Raw genomic sequence first — 15,846 nt, forward strand, 5'->3', positions numbered from 1 at the left:
ACAAACGCAAGTCTGTAAATAAATAAAAGGGACCCTATTATCAAGCCCGCCAAACCTCCTCCCCATTTTGGCTGGTGATGTTCCTTATCCACTCAGTCTCTGCTAAGCACCTGGGAATCAGCCTTCATCTCCTGAAATGTGCGTCCAGGTAGCACATTCTGCTGAAATGCCTCAGTAATGGACCCTTTGTCCCCCTCCTCATTCAGCAGGGCCTCTAAGAACACACAGAGGGCTGAATACTGGGCCAGGGGTAAAAAGAGACACCTCCACGAAGTCAGTACAGTCCCCTTAAGAAGCCCGCAGCCTAGGAATGCAGAGCACCCACACCCCATATTTTAATAGTATTTCTCAAAGAGCTGATTCCTGAAGCCATTTGCAAGTATTTATTTGGGTAGGAGATCATAAAATATATTTTTTATAATACACATAAGAAAAAACATATTTGAATGAATAAAAGATAAAATGACAGGAAGTGACAGAATTTAGTGTTTATAAATGAAACCATCAATAACTTTAACAATTCAAAGAAAAAATTCAAAGTGTACTTAAACTTGAGACCATGCTTTACAATATTTTATAATTTAAAAAAGGCATTAGGCTTTTAAAGGTAATACATGACTTAACAGTTTTTCAGATGATTTTCCTAATGAGTTCCTAAACACTGTCCTACATGGATGTGAAAAAAAAAAAAAAAAAAGACAAGAACTTTGGCAAGCAAAGTATTAGTCCATAGCAGCTTGGTAACATTTACTTTTCTTATATAAAGATTCTTTAATTTACATTTGTTCTTGTTATAAGAGCAGGAAAAACTAATTTACCAAGTATTATTTGAGGAGTCTATAAGCAATATAGCAAAAATCGTTGTTTTTAAAAGCCTGTATTCCATGAAAATGTGCACCACACAACATCTATAGTAACTGAGTAAATGTAAACCATGTGATTATTAAGTCTTCCAAATAAAACATTTAACCCCCAAATCTCATACAATAACCCCCACTGTCCACATCTCTTATTTGAAGGCAGCCTTAAGCTTTAAACTAACATACATTTGCTATTTTGAAAAAGTTCTTATCTCCGTTACTAGACATGTTTCTCCAAAGTCCCTTGGAATTTTTTCTCAGTATCTAGTAACAAGATATATTAGGATCCATAAATGACCACAACCTTCAGAAAAAAAGTACTGAGGCTAGAGAAAAGATGATCAAGTCAAATTTTTGTCTCCAGCCCTGAAAGATCTTTCCTACTTTGAGACCCACGGCTCCAAGAGGGCAACTCAGAATTTCTTACTCTAAGAAAATTTTTACCATGAATAATTGAGTAATTAGATTTATAGGTAAATGAAACTTTTAAAAATTTAGCAAAATCAACTATAATAAATTTTTTCTTCCAGTCATTTATGAATAACAAGAGAAATCAGGTGACGTTTTACATACAAAAGATATAAATACTGTATAATATGTAGTGAATGAATATTGGCACATACCCTTTCATACTTAAAGCATAAAATGTAATCAGCAAATCTGATGCTCTTAAGATACATTTATGACATAGGTCAGAAAACCTCTATATAACATGGAAATGTCCCATAGTTTAAGGCTTTCCAATAGGTTTATAGCAAGCATCAGGTTGCCAGAGGCGAATATCAACAAGAACTTGATTGAGTTTTTGCATCCAGAGATCCCGCTCCTCCTTGGTATCTGCAGAGAGCCAGTTCCTATGGGAATAAACAAGAATGTCAGGATCCTTTCCCCTGCTCCATACCTCCATGTGCTCTTGCAGAAGTGGGACGGGGGGCATGGGAAGCCTAAAAAGGAAAATGATTTACATCCACCTTTTAATGGATGTAAATCAAGAGCCCGCAGTGAGGTGCTTTTCCAAATTACAATAAAAGAAAATAATCCTGCAGGTTGGTTAGCTGAACCATAACTCACATTAATTACATTTAGGGTTTCCCACCAAAAATGGTCACTAATCTCATACAGGTGGTCTGGGCAATTCGGGGGTACAGGACAGCCACTGAAGGTGGGTCACTTCCTAGAGAAGCAAGCGTACCACAGGCCCCTCAGACTCGGGCTCCCCAAGAGCTGGGGTCAAAGGTTCATGGACCTTGACCTGGCCTTATAGGTAACACTGTTTTGCACTGTCTCCCTTTATTTTTTGTCCTACTGTGTTAATAGAGCTCAGTATTTACGATAAGTGATCTGAAACCCTAAGACTTTTTCCGTCCTAACCTCTCTGTTTACATCACGAATCTCTTGTTTGCATCCATACTTAGCTACAAGTTGAATAACTAATTGATGGGGCAGGCGAGGATGGGGGAGAGGGGAACGCTGTAACTCACAAGCCAGACCATTCCTCTAGAGGCCAGCCAGTTGTTAGAAGGATGTTACACTGTACTCATCCTCCGACTTTCTAATTTCTCCCCACTGGTACCAGACATGCTATAAACATGAATAAGCAGCAAGCTGATAATCTATTAGTCCATGGAGAGAACAGAACATTTATAATACAGTGACCATTCACTGAGCTCAGTCCAGGTGACACCATGATAAGTGTGCCTGCTCACTAACCTCTATTGTCACTGTGGAATTTATTCTTTTATTGTCACTCTGTGGAATTTATTTATTCTTCTGAACACAGCAGAGTTCAGAGGGCCAGCAAAGTTAAGTAACTTGCCACTGTCACATTTGGTAAGTCACTGAATTGGGATTTAAACCTAGGTCTATTAACTTCAAAGTCCAACTGTACAATACGGCCTCCCCAAGGGACGGGGCATCTCTAGTCCAAATGTATAGTCTACATTTCAAAATAGACAATAGGGATCCGATGATAAAATATTTGTATTGAAGGAGGGGAAGACAGCAAGGTTGGTTAGCAGAAATAAAAATGAGATACATTAAATTTAGATAAAAGGCATAGGTCAAAAAGGTCCTGAGGAGAGGTAGATAAATGAGGCAAAGGCAAATGCGGACCTGCAAAATGTATATCCTCTGTAAAATAGATGACCAAAAAGAGAAATAAGTTTTAAGAAGCCACCAAGCAAAGCTAAAGACTCAGCCAGAACTGAACTGAGAATGGGTCTCTCTCAAATACGTGGACAAAGTGTCTGCTCAAATTATGATAATGGGAGTTCCTGTTGTGGCTCAGTGGCAACAAACCCGACTAGTGTCTATGAGGATGCAGGTTTGATCGCTGGCCTCACTTGGTGGTTCAGGGATCTGGTGTTGCTGTGAGCTGTAGTGTAGGGCAGCAGCTGCAGCTCCAATTGGACCCCCTAGTCTAGGATCCTCCATATGCTGTGGGTGTGGCCCTAAAATATGTATATAGATGATAATGTTATAATAAGAAAACTATATGCAAGTGAGGTACAGAGTAAATAATTAGAGCAATATGTTTCCACTGCAGAAGGATGTTGAAGGAGACATCTGGGAGGGTTTATGTAACAAGTAAAGGATAAGATTATAAGAAAAATGTGAGTAATGTTTAAAAAGGGCCATTTTTTTCAGGAATTATTTGGGGACTGAATTTTGGCTAGTTCCCTCACTGACTGTAGCCATGGACAGAGCAGATACTAAGAAAATGATGTAAATCCAATTTGCCTCTCCTGTCCTGTCAGATACCACTGCTGCATAGAAGTATTCCCAAAGGAAGGGAATAGATGAGCTCAAATAAATCAATCTGAAAGTAATCAAGACATCAAGAATTTCCAGAGAATGGGTCTCCTTTCTCAATATTTAATTTAATTAATTTATTTTATGGCCACACTTGTAGCATATGGCAGTTCCTAGGCCAGGGATTGAATCTGAGCTGCAGGTGCAACCTACCCCACAGCTGCAGCAGTGCCGGATCTTTTAATCCACTGTGCAGGGCCAGGGATTAAACCCTTGTCTCTGCAAGAATCCAAGCCATTGCAGTCAGATTCTTAACCCATTGCACCACAGCGGGAACTCTTCTCACTATTTTATTTATTATATATTTTTTAATAATGATTTTAATTTTTTCCATTATATCTGGTTTATCTTCTCACTATTTTAAGAGATTTTGTTGAATTCTCACTTTTGTTCCTAATCATAGTTTTGTACACTGAAGTTGGTTTCTAAGCTTCTCTTGGGCATCTAAGCAGAAGAATCTATCTTAGACTCTCTGCAATAAGCTTTTGCATCTTATACTTAAGCTTGAGGTTAACAAAAAATTACACTCTCGATAGTTTATTGCGTTAATCTTAAAGCACATTTTTGCGGAATAGAATGAGACTGTTTTGTAAGTCACTTGATTAATCGAGGGTATTTTGGGGATGGAGAGGAAGGGATGTGTTAAGTCTCTAAATAATACTTGACTCCTCAATAATACATGAAATCTTCAGACTTAGCCCAAAGACTATTAGTTAACTTCCTTGAAAACAGCTATACTGTGAATATACTAGAAAACATAATTAGCTAAGTAATAACTTGGATGCTGTGCTTTTCTTAACTATATTAATTTAGTTATGAGACTGTTCTCTTACTGATTTGTGTGTTTTGTTTTCTCATTAAGACAGTACTCCCTTCAAAGACAAGGACCATCTCTGATATTTCTTACAGTGTTAAGAACATAGTGGGCAATCAGTTGTTTGGCTGACAGATACATTTATAGCCCAGTACATACTTGGTGACACACAGTGTGTCCCTGCATTGGCTGACCAGAGTCTCTCGGTCATCTTCTCTTTGCGGTCGGACAGTAATGAGTTCAAAAGTGTTGCGTCTTGCACAAAATTCTCTGTTGGCTGGTTCTATCTGACGACTGGTACAATTGGCCAAATTTAGTCTTCCTATGGGATTCTTTAAAAAGAAATTTTTAAAAAACATGATTAGTAGAAATTAAACAAGACCATTTCAGTCAGTAAGCGTTAAGTAGTATTCAAGTTGACACAAACTTAAAAAGCCATTAATTTAAAAGTTAAAATTTAATTACAGAGTTGAAAGAAACATATTTAATATTTATTACTGCTTATTGCTAGACATAAAATTAGAAACCAAAAACATCAACAGGAGCTCTTACCCAAATCAACCTTACCCAACTCAACAAACTCTTTGTTGTGGAAAACATCAAACAGATACAAAATAAAAAGAACAGCAGAATGACCTTCCATGTACCCATTAATCAACTCTGACAATTACAAACGTACATTCAATGACCTTTGCTATAGCTCATTCACTTCCCCCCTTTCAGTAACAGAAACCTAGACATCTTATTTCATCTGTAAATATTTTTTTTATGTACTTTCAAAGATCAAGCCAAACTACTGCTTTGAATTGTTGGAAGCAATGTCATTTCTATGGTATTAGAGTCAAAGATAAAAATTTATGAGACTAAATGGTCCTGAAAAAAAAGGAAAAGCAAAAAGTATGGGCACAATTTATAAACAATTTAGTCATTAAAAGTATTAATTTTACCGGAATTTAAAAAAGAAATTAGAATGAAACAAACCATTTTAAAACATTAGATTGGCCAACTCTGAAAAAAATTGTAATAATAACCTATGCTGACTAGTTGGGGTGTAACAGAAACTCTTATACACTGCTTGTGAAAGTATAAAATGGTCTATTACAGGTAGACAATTTGATAATAGCAATTAAAAATATTCAAAATAGTCATATCCTGATCCTACACTTGCACTTAAAATAAATTTATCTTAAGGAACTATATAGGTACACAAAGATGGTTATATACGTGTAGTTACTGTTATTTTTCCTAACAGTGAAAAGACTGAAAACAAATTAAAAGACTGTAATATGGGACTATTTATTTATTTATTTATTTTGCTCTTTACGGCCACCCCTGTGGCACATGGAAGTTCCCACACTAGGGGTCAAATCAGAGGAAGAGCTGCCGGCCTACACCACAGCTCACGGCAACGCCGGATCCTTAACACACTGAGAGAGGCCAGGGATCGAACCTGCCACCTCATGGTTACTAGTAGGATTTGTTTACGCTGTGCCACAATGGGAACTCCTCATGTCTTTCTGAATGTTCTAAATATTTCACAATAAATTTTTAAATAAAATTTTACATGGCTACAATATTATATAGCTATTTAATGCAATTATCAGAGATATATTTTTTTTCCTGTTGACAGATATCAGGATATTATCAAGTAAAAATCAAGTTATAAAAACATGATACTTTCAAATATAAACAGTAGTTATTTCTGTTATGATTTTACTTTCTAATTCTGCTTATTTCTCTTTTCCAGTTTGGGGATAATAAATAACTATGTTTGGGCAATAATGTTAAATTTTTAAAAATGAGAATCAATTACGTAAAATCCTATTAACAAATTTTAGAAACAAAACCAAAACCACTATATTCCTATGGTGGTTTTCTATTACTTTTCTATCTCAGATTTAGGTGAATGAACTGTTAATAGAATGCAAAAGTGAATTTGACATATTCTGATAAAAATATCAATTAAAAATATTATGAAACATTCCAGGAAAAAAGAAAAATATATACCATAAGATATATTGAGAGGTCAAATCACAGGGAATGGATAAGATATAAAATTTTTACGCAAATACACACACACACACACTTACTCACTAGTCTTTCAACAAGAACATTTTCAGTGGCTTAGTAAATATACTCAGAGGGGAACCTGGGTGTTCCACAGGGGACACTTGCAGGAAATATTGTTTGAAAGGCAGTCAGGGCTTTCACCGCTGACCAGCAATATTAATATTACCTTCCGTTTCTCATCATCTGGGTAAGTCCAATAAGAGATACAGTTTCCAGAAAGAACACACCACCTCCGATGCCAGGCACCAAAACCACTAACATCTTCAAATATGGTCTGGAAAAATCAATGAAATACTGACTTTAGAAACCTGAGGATCAATTAAATGTTTTCTTATACATTAAACTTTAGTATGTTAACACCTTTATATTTTAAAATCAATTTGCATGATTTTCATCATCTTTTTTTTTGTTTGTTTGTTTTTGTTTTTGTCTTTTTTGCTATTTCTTGGGCCGCTCCCGAGGCATATGGAGGCTCCCAGGCTAGGGGTCTAATCGGAGCTGTAGCCACCGGCCCATGCCAGAGCCACAGCAACGCAGGATCCAAGCCAAGTCTGCAACCTACACCACAGCTCACAGCAACGCCGGATCGTTAACCCACCGAGCAAGGGCAGGGACCAAACCCGCAACCTCATGGTTCCCAGTCGGATTCGTTAACTGCTGAGCCACGACGGGAACTGCACATCATCTTTCTTATCTTAGTAATTAAAATGACTGATTGCTCATATCCAAAAATTTACCTACACTTTCAACATTGTCTGTAAGCATACAGCATTTAAGAATTTTCAGATATTAACCCCAAATAACTCTAATTTTAGACTTTTTAAAAGCATAGTATCCCTAACCAAATGCTCCTTTAAAAAGTGCTTCAACTTTTGGAAAGTAAAATTGTATCAGAATATCAAACCTTATATATTGGAAAAAAAATAATGATAGCTTATTAAGTGAGACTTAATTCAGAAGACTGGCATTTAATTTTTATTCAGGAAAACAAAACAGGATTAGAAAAGAGTCAGAGGAGAGTTCCCATTGTGGCTCAGTGGTAATGAACCCAACTAGTATTCATGAGGATACAAGTTCAATTCCTGGTCTTGCTCAGTGGGTTAAGGATTTTGTGTTGCTGTGGCCGTGGCACAGGCCAGCAGCTGAAGCTCCAATTCAACCCCTAGTCTGGGAACCTCCATATGCCGCACGTCAAAAAGAAAGAAAGATAGAGTCAAAGCATGATTACAAGTCCTGATGGAATGCTGTCATAAACATCAGAACTCTAAGCTAACTGTTTAGCCATCAAGCACACTATGAGGCAGCATCCCCCTGAAGTCACATTGGCCAGCTTGTGCCTCTGCAATGCAAGTGACATTGTAAGGGAAGGTGAAGCAATTGTTGGTTAAGGACAGGATTCTGGAATAGGTAACTAATAACGTGGTTGTTTTCTATGGAAGTACTTTTGGGGGGGTGGACACGCCTGTGGCATGCAGAAGTTCTGGGGCCAGGGACTGAACTCAAGGTACAGCAGTGACCTGAGCCACAACAGTGACAACTGAATCCTTCACTACTAGGCCACCAGGGAACTCCCCATGGAAGTACTTTTACTTAAGCAGTAGTATTAAGTAGAAGCTGTTTCTTCCCTCCACTATTTTTTTAGTTGCAGTCCTAATGGAGCCCTAGTTTATATAACAGTCCTTACTTTTAATCTTTAAAAAAAGAATTCCTTTAGGAACCGTTACGTTAAAGAACAAAGCCAGGTCAAAATGGAACAATGCTATAGATTAGGCATTGGCAAACTTTTTCTATAAAGGGCCAGAGTGTAAAGACTTTAATTCTGTCATCGTGGTATAAAAACAGTCACAGACAATATGTAAACAAATGAGCCCATGTTCCAATAAAACTATACAAATAAGCAGTGGGACATACCTAATCTATACCTTTGGATTATCTGACTCCTATTACGGATAATCCAAAGGCACCTTTTTGTTTGATTTCAGAATGCATTAAAGCTTTCCCAATTTCAGGGAGTTCCCGTCGTGGCTCAGCAGTTAACGAATCTGACTAGGAACCATGAGGTTGCAGGTTCAATCCCTGGCCTCGCTCAGGGGGTTAAGGATCCGGCGTTGCCATGAGCTGTGGTATAGGTCGCAGACGCGGCTCGAATCCTGAGTTGCTGTGGCTCTGGTGTAGGCCGGTGGCTACAGCTCCGATTCAACCCCTAGCTTGGGAACCTCCATATGCATCGGGAAGCGGCCCAAGAAATGGTAAAAAGACAAAAAAAAAAAAAAAAAAGCTTTCCCAACTTCAAAAGCCTTACACCAAAGCGCTGATGGATGTACACTCTTTTTGATTCATTAATTTGTTTAAATTTACCATCAGGTGACTTGAGTTAGGAGTGTATTCTCTAGTCATGGAGGAAAGTGACTTTGTGTGAAGAAGTGTTTTTCCATGATACAATGAAACTTGAGATTTAAGAACTTAGCCAATTAGCTCAAACTAATTAGCTTACTTACTCCAACCATGTATCCTGCTGCCCCACCTTTTATTTTTCCTCTCCCCAGTTGAACCTTTTCCTTCCCAAGGCAACACTGCTCACAGCCACCCAAGGGAAAAAAAAAGACAGGAATCTTGTTTCTTCAAATTCAACCACAAAGTTAGTACGAAAGACTCATCAGCTCCCTTTTGTGTTTATGTTCACCTTTTATATTATAAAGGTAATGGAAAGGGAAAAATTTGAGGGATAAAAATAATTTATCATTACCCCCTGCTATAATCAGAGAAGAAAAACAGAGAACAGGTTTTTCATTTTTATAGCTAAGGAAACTGAAGGCTAAGGGAATTAAATGGGAACACCCAATCACAAAGCAGAAGTGGAACCTTCCAGCTAATCCAGAACATATGTTTCTTGCTATTTATCAGTCTTGGCAGAGCTAGACTAGCACCATTTTAGATTCACTAAGCAAATTTCTCTGGTTGGTAGACTCCTTCCTTCCAGCTGTTTCTGGCACATCAGAAAGGAAAACTTAACCAACATTTTTTTTTTTCTTTTTTGTCTTTTTAGGGCTACACCTGCAGCATATAGAAGTTCCCAGGCTAGGGGTCACATTGGAGCTGCATCTGCAACCTACACCACAGCCACGGCAAGGCCAGATCCAGCTGCGTCTGCGACCTACACCACAGCTCACGGCAACACCGGATCCTTAACCCACTGAGCGAGGCCAGGGATTGAACCCGAATCCTCATGGATACCAATCAAGTTCATTACCACTGAGCCACAACAGGAACTCCTGAATCAACTTTAATTTCAATTTCTACCTCTATTTTTTATAGAGGTTAGAAGTAACTAAAAGGCATTAGGGACAGAAGTTATTTGGGGGAGTCCCAGGAAATTTTCTTTAAACCACATTTCTGTTAAGTGTGGATGTGACAAAAGTGGGCTATAGGATTCAAGATAGAATAAACCTGAAGAGATCTAACTTTAATCTAACTAGACTAGTAGTTAAGAGCCCAGCCCCCAAATTAAACAGTTCAGACATTCTAAGCCAATGAACTAGCTGCCATAATAGTCTATCAGGTACTAAAGGTATCGACAGTAAAATATGGACACATTTACATTAAAGGAAAAGATCAGTAGGTAAACTACTGCCTTCAAGTTAGAAATTTATAAAAATACTTTCCCAAGAATATCTAGTGCCACCTGCTGGAGTTACATGGGAAAAAAGCTTCAAAGTCTGACTTAGTTACCTTGGCCACTCGGGCTTTCTGTACAGTCTAGCTCTTCTTTCTTTACCCTTTGCCAGCAAATGCAAACTGATTTGGGATAACCTTTATACAGTTCAAATTCTTGCTTCTCAAAGAAAACCAAGGCTATTAGATTTTCTCTACTTCTTGCACCACACCCAAAATCTGAGTATTCCACACACATATTTTTCTCCTCTGATATTGGAAAAAGTCTAATTCTGTATAAGATCAACCCCATGAGCCGTGGCTTGGGTCTCATCTGTTCTCACTCTCATGACCTCATTCCATGTGTTCGTCCTTAACCCTAGCGCAGGTTCCCCATTGCCTCTACCTCCAACCTTCTGGGCCCTATGAGAAGCTACCCATTTGAAGTTAGATATGCTCGAGTCTCTCCAATCTTAATAAAATGTCAACAAACTCCTTCTTCCACCCTACTCAGCTCTCCCAGGGCCACACGCTCTTCACCCCTTTGGAGCCAAACTTTGTTTCACAGAGTTGCTACGCTCCCCTTCTTCATCCTCCGCTCCCTTTATAACCATCTAAGATCTAGCTTCTCCTATCACCAAAACAAGAAGGACAGCCTCGTAAACAAGCTCAGCGTCTGGAACAGATTCTTCTGTAACTGGACCGCTCCCTCTTTCATTCTCTTCCCAGGCAACCATGACCTGAAATTCTCCATCACCGCCCCCTCCACTGGGTGCTCTCCCTTGAGAGCGTCTCTCCTATGGCATAAATGTCAGCGTTCTCTTCTGGTTCTGCTTCACTCAACACCATTCAATTACTGTCTCTGCTGCAGATTTCCAAATCTTCACCCCATCTAAAATGCCCATCTTGAGCTCCAAACTCAAACCTTGAAACATGTCTCTAGGCATCTAAAACTCAAGTTCTTTAAAACTTAACTCATTAAAACTTTCTATCTTGAGTGGGAATCAACTGACAAGGGGCATGAGGGAACTATCTGGGGTAATATTCTGTATCTTAATGGAAATTTGGGTTGCATAGCTGTATGCCTATGTCAAAGCTCAGGGGATGTACACATAAGATTCAGGGGAACACGCTAATGTCCATGCTATACTTTGAAATTCTTCCCCCCAAAATATGATATTTTCAGGATTGTCTAGAAGGATGGCTAGGTAACATACACAATAAAGCAAAGATAGTGAAAAATGTTGAGGGCAAAAATCTAGATGCTGGATTAATGGGTGTTCACTGTAAAATTCTATCAACATTACTCTATGTTTGCAATTTTCCACACTAACATTTGCGGGGAAAACACTTTTTTACCACCTCACACACCTCACAGACACTCGCTTCTCCCCAAGGTCCCTTATCTCAGACCATCACTGCCACCCCACAAGTTGTGCAAGGCAGGCATCTAGGTGACATCCTTACTTCTGCTTCTCCGCCCTTACAGTCAAACCACTAGGGACTGCTGCCCCTCCTCCCCCATCTCTCCACAGTGGGTCCTTCTCGTGACCTTGACTGCTGGTCCCCACTGCTTCTCACATGCAGTCTCCTCACTGGTCTTCTTCAGGGCTGTCACTCCCCAGCCTATTTCTTTGTGTCAGTCAGGACGACTTTCCTAATCCCCCAATTTGATATTATTTCCCTGCTTACAATCCTTAAAAGAGGACCCCACTAGCTTCAGGATGAAGCTCAAATTCTTTAAAAGGGAGTTCCCATTGTGGTTCAGCGGAAACAAATTTGACTAGCATCAGTGAGGATGTGGGTTCAATCCCTGGCCTCGCTCAGTGGGTTAAGAAGCCGGCTTTGCCATGTGTGGTGCAGGTTGCAGACACGGCTCCAATCTGGTGTTGCTGTGGCTGTGGTATGGGCCGGAGGCTACATACAGCTCTGATTCGACCCCTAGCCTAGGAACCTCTATATGCCATGGGTGAGGCCCTAAAAAAAAAGAAAATCTTTAAAAGGCCCTCTAACACTTGGCTCCATTTCCCCCAACCACATTCCTCCTCAATCACTCCCCTCACTACCCCTCCTCCACACACACACTCAAATCGTAAGTTCTAGCTACCCTGGAGTATCTGCCACTATCTAAACGTGTCATCCTTTTCTCTGATACGGGCGAAAGTACATGCTTTTCCTTTTATCTGGAGTACTTCTCCCTCTTCTTTCCCGCTGGCTAACTTATTCAGCTAGCAGTTTACGAGCAGCTTTCTTTAGTCCGTCCCCAGCCCTACTAGAACCTGCTGTGCCACCATTTACACCCAGGCACTCTCTATGCCTTCTCCTGCTACAGTGCTGTATTGTACGTGCCTGTTCACTTGCATTTCTCCCTATTAAACTAAAAGTTCCTGATTGGAGGGATTATTTTTTTGACCTATTATATTCTAATACCAGCACAATGATTGGCATACATAGTGGACAGGCAACAAATCTTTATTAACTTAACACTTTGACATATAGACTTTCATTCCTATGAGAAACTAGGTCTATACATCACAAAATGGAAAAAAGAAAATATAGATTCCGAGATATTACTTACTAGAAAACCTCTTTCTTCAACACTTGAATTCACTTGACACTTTATTTTTAAATATATATGACCTTCCAAAGGAGATAGAAAGGGTACCTGTGAAGAAAGAGAGTAAATTATTTTTAAAACAGTTTCAAAGTGAGATTTCTTCTTGATAAAACATGTATAAATCATGAATAGAGAATGTTATGCCTTGAAAACAGCATTTTCTAAAGCTGGAATATAAAATAGGTGGCCCCAAAGCCATGGTTCCTTAGCAACAAATACTTTTGAAGAATAAATTCACTCAAGGTAGAGCTTAATTGAAAACAGAACCCTAAGTCCCAAGTTAATGTGATAAAGAAAATACAGATTGGAGAAGAGAATATATATGTTTATCCATTCTCTATCAACAGAATATACTTTAAAGAGGATGGAATAAACTAGCTGGTAAATTAATACAATATAATTTTATTCAGCAATAAAGAACTGTGAATTGCAGAATGGAAAAGCTGATCCTCAAATTCATACGGAATTGCAAGAGACCCCAGATAACCAAAACAATCTTGAAAAAGAAAATTAAAGTTGAAGGAATCAAACTTCCCAATTTCACATTGATCCAAAGCTCCAGTAATCAGAACAGTGCAGTACTGGAATAAGGATAGACATATAGACCACAGGAATAAAACTGAGAGTCCAGAAATAAACCCGTACATATATGCCAGATTGACTTTCAACAGGGTACCACGACCATTCAATGAGGAAAGAGCAATGTTTTCAACAAATGGTGCTGGGGAAACTGGATAGCTACACGCAAGAGTGATAGTGGAGCCCTACTTCATATCACATATAAAAATTAACTCAAAATGGATCAATAACCTAAATATGACAGCTAAAACCATACAACTCTTAGAAGAAAAACAGAGGAGTAAATCTTCAACAATCATGGATTTGGCAGTGGATTCTAAGATATAATACCCAAAGCATGAGCAACAAAAGAAAAAAAATAGATAAACTTTATCAAAATGAAACACTTTTTAGTATGATATTTGGATATAAGTCTTTGAAGGTTAAATTAGTTCATTAATCCAATTAATGAAATTGGTCCTAATCTAATATGACTTGTGTCCTTATAAAATGAGAAGACTTGGACATACACATATAGAGAAAAGACTAGTGAAGACACCTAAGTGGGACAGCTAACGAGAGAGGGTTTAGGAAAAACAAACCCTACCCCTTGATCTAGGACTTCTGGCCTCCAGAAAAGTGAAAAAATAAATTTCTGTTGTTTAGGCAAAAACAAACATACAGAAACAACAACAATAACAAAACCCCAAAAATTACTCATTAGGAAAATGCAAATGAAAACCACAGTGAGGTACCACTTGATACCCACTATGAGAACTATAATCAAAAATATGGAAAATAACAAGCATTAGCAAGGATGTGGAGAAACTGGAGCCACATTACTGACAGGAATGTCAAATGGTTCAGGCACTATGAAAAACAGTTTGGTGATTTCTCAAAAAGTTAAATGGCATTAACATATGACTCCACAATTCCTCTCCTAGATACATACTGCCCAAGACTGAAAACAGGTATTCAAACAGGTACCTATACACCCAGGTTTATAGCAGCATTATTCACAAAAGCCAAAAAGAAATTGACCAAATATCCATCAACAGATGAGTGACAAAGTGTAGTCTATAATATAATGGAACAGTATCCAGCCATAGAAAGTAATTGGATACTGATAGATGCCACATCATATGCATATACATACACACCTATGTACACACAGACACATATGTACACACACACATACACACAAATTTACTCCCAAAGAACAAGTTATCTAAGTAATAATTACCTAGTAGATTATACACAGCTTAAAAACAAAGTTGTCCTATAATATATAATATAGAACTAATACATTTTCTAGTGATAATTTTCATCAAATATCTGTGCCACTTTACTTCCAGGCAGATCTCCAATAATAAGGACCTTATATCCAATTGAAGTCTGCATTCCAGAGAGGGTAGAAAACTGCAAACATAGACCTACATGGAAAACCAATGTTGAAACCTATCTGAGGAAGATCTGTTTAAGTTCAATATCAAGAAGGTCTGGAATGTCCTAAATCCATACCAGATGTCATTACTGTCATGATATAATGAATCTTCAGTCCCAACCATGGCTGATTTTCCAGCTAAAGAGACACACACAAAAGCATGCCAAAATGTTGACCATTAAGTCTACTCCAGAATGCTAGAGGGACACACAGGAAGGAGTTCTACTTCCATTACATGCTCAGAGCTCCACTTCCAGTTAGGATGTGAAAGGGCCCAAAGACTACCATTTCCTCTGTAAAAATAGGAAAACATTGGATAAACTAAGAAAATCTTATTTTTCTTAAGCTTATCAAAGAGTTGTAGGAGGAAAAAAAAAAAAAGTTAATGGGCCAAATTCCAGTAAGGAATGTGCTCATCTTGGGTGAGCCAAATTAGGGAGGTCATTTCACTCCCTGGGAACAAAGACTGACAGGAGCATGCTGGCCCCTGGCAAAGAATTTTGCAGGGAAAAGGAAAAATGAGTTAGGCCTTTAACAGCTGGGTGAAGGCTGTCATCTAGCTAGATGAGCATCTCAAGGAGCCCAGGGACAAGCTAGCCCACCCTACCTGCCAATCTTCCCCACCCCCCAGAATTTTCCTGAATAAATGCTAATGTCACAGGCCAGAGGCAGATCTGGAGAAGAGAAAGAAATCTTGCAGACTTTCAGAACTTAGATCTCAAAGTTCCGCTGAAAGATGGGGCCTAACCTCAATCTTAAGGCATTTAAAACAAGAGTTGAACCCAACTAACTAAAGCCCCATTTCAGCTCTGTTTCTTATTGTACTGAGAGAGTGTGTCATTACATCTACTTCAATCTCTACTTCTCTCTTTTTTTTTTTATGGCTGCACCCATGGCATATGGAATTTCCTGGGCCAGGGATTGAATCTGAGCCGCATCTGCAACCTACGCCGCACTCATGGCAATGCTGGACACTTTAACCCACTGTGCCAGGCTGGGGAATCAAACCTGCACCTCTGCA

The 15,846-nt window shown here is 38.7% G+C and overlaps 1 protein-coding gene across 3 annotated transcripts in view; it reads right to left on the reverse strand.

Annotated features, from left to right (window-relative positions):
- Window positions 1-368: 368 nt before the first annotated feature.
- The window catches only part of ANLN (anillin, actin binding protein), a 60,260-nt gene continuing 44,782 nt past the window's right edge, over window positions 369-15,846 (reverse strand). For all 3 annotated transcript variants that reach the window (XM_047763429.1, XM_047763427.1, XM_047763430.1), the window contains 4 exons: window positions 12,785-12,871; window positions 6,722-6,829; window positions 4,645-4,817; window positions 369-1,714 (listed from right to left, as the gene is read on the reverse strand). In XM_047763429.1, coding sequence (XP_047619385.1) covers window positions 1,591-1,714; window positions 4,645-4,817; window positions 6,722-6,829; window positions 12,785-12,871 — 492 coding nt within the window. In that variant the 3' untranslated portion in view covers window positions 369-1,590. The remainder of the gene's footprint in view (window positions 1,715-4,644; window positions 4,818-6,721; window positions 6,830-12,784; window positions 12,872-15,846) is intronic.

This window comes from Phacochoerus africanus, chromosome 16, assembly GCF_016906955.1.
Source record: "Phacochoerus africanus isolate WHEZ1 chromosome 16, ROS_Pafr_v1, whole genome shotgun sequence".
NCBI classification, from domain to species: Eukaryota; Metazoa; Chordata; class Mammalia; order Artiodactyla; family Suidae; genus Phacochoerus; species Phacochoerus africanus.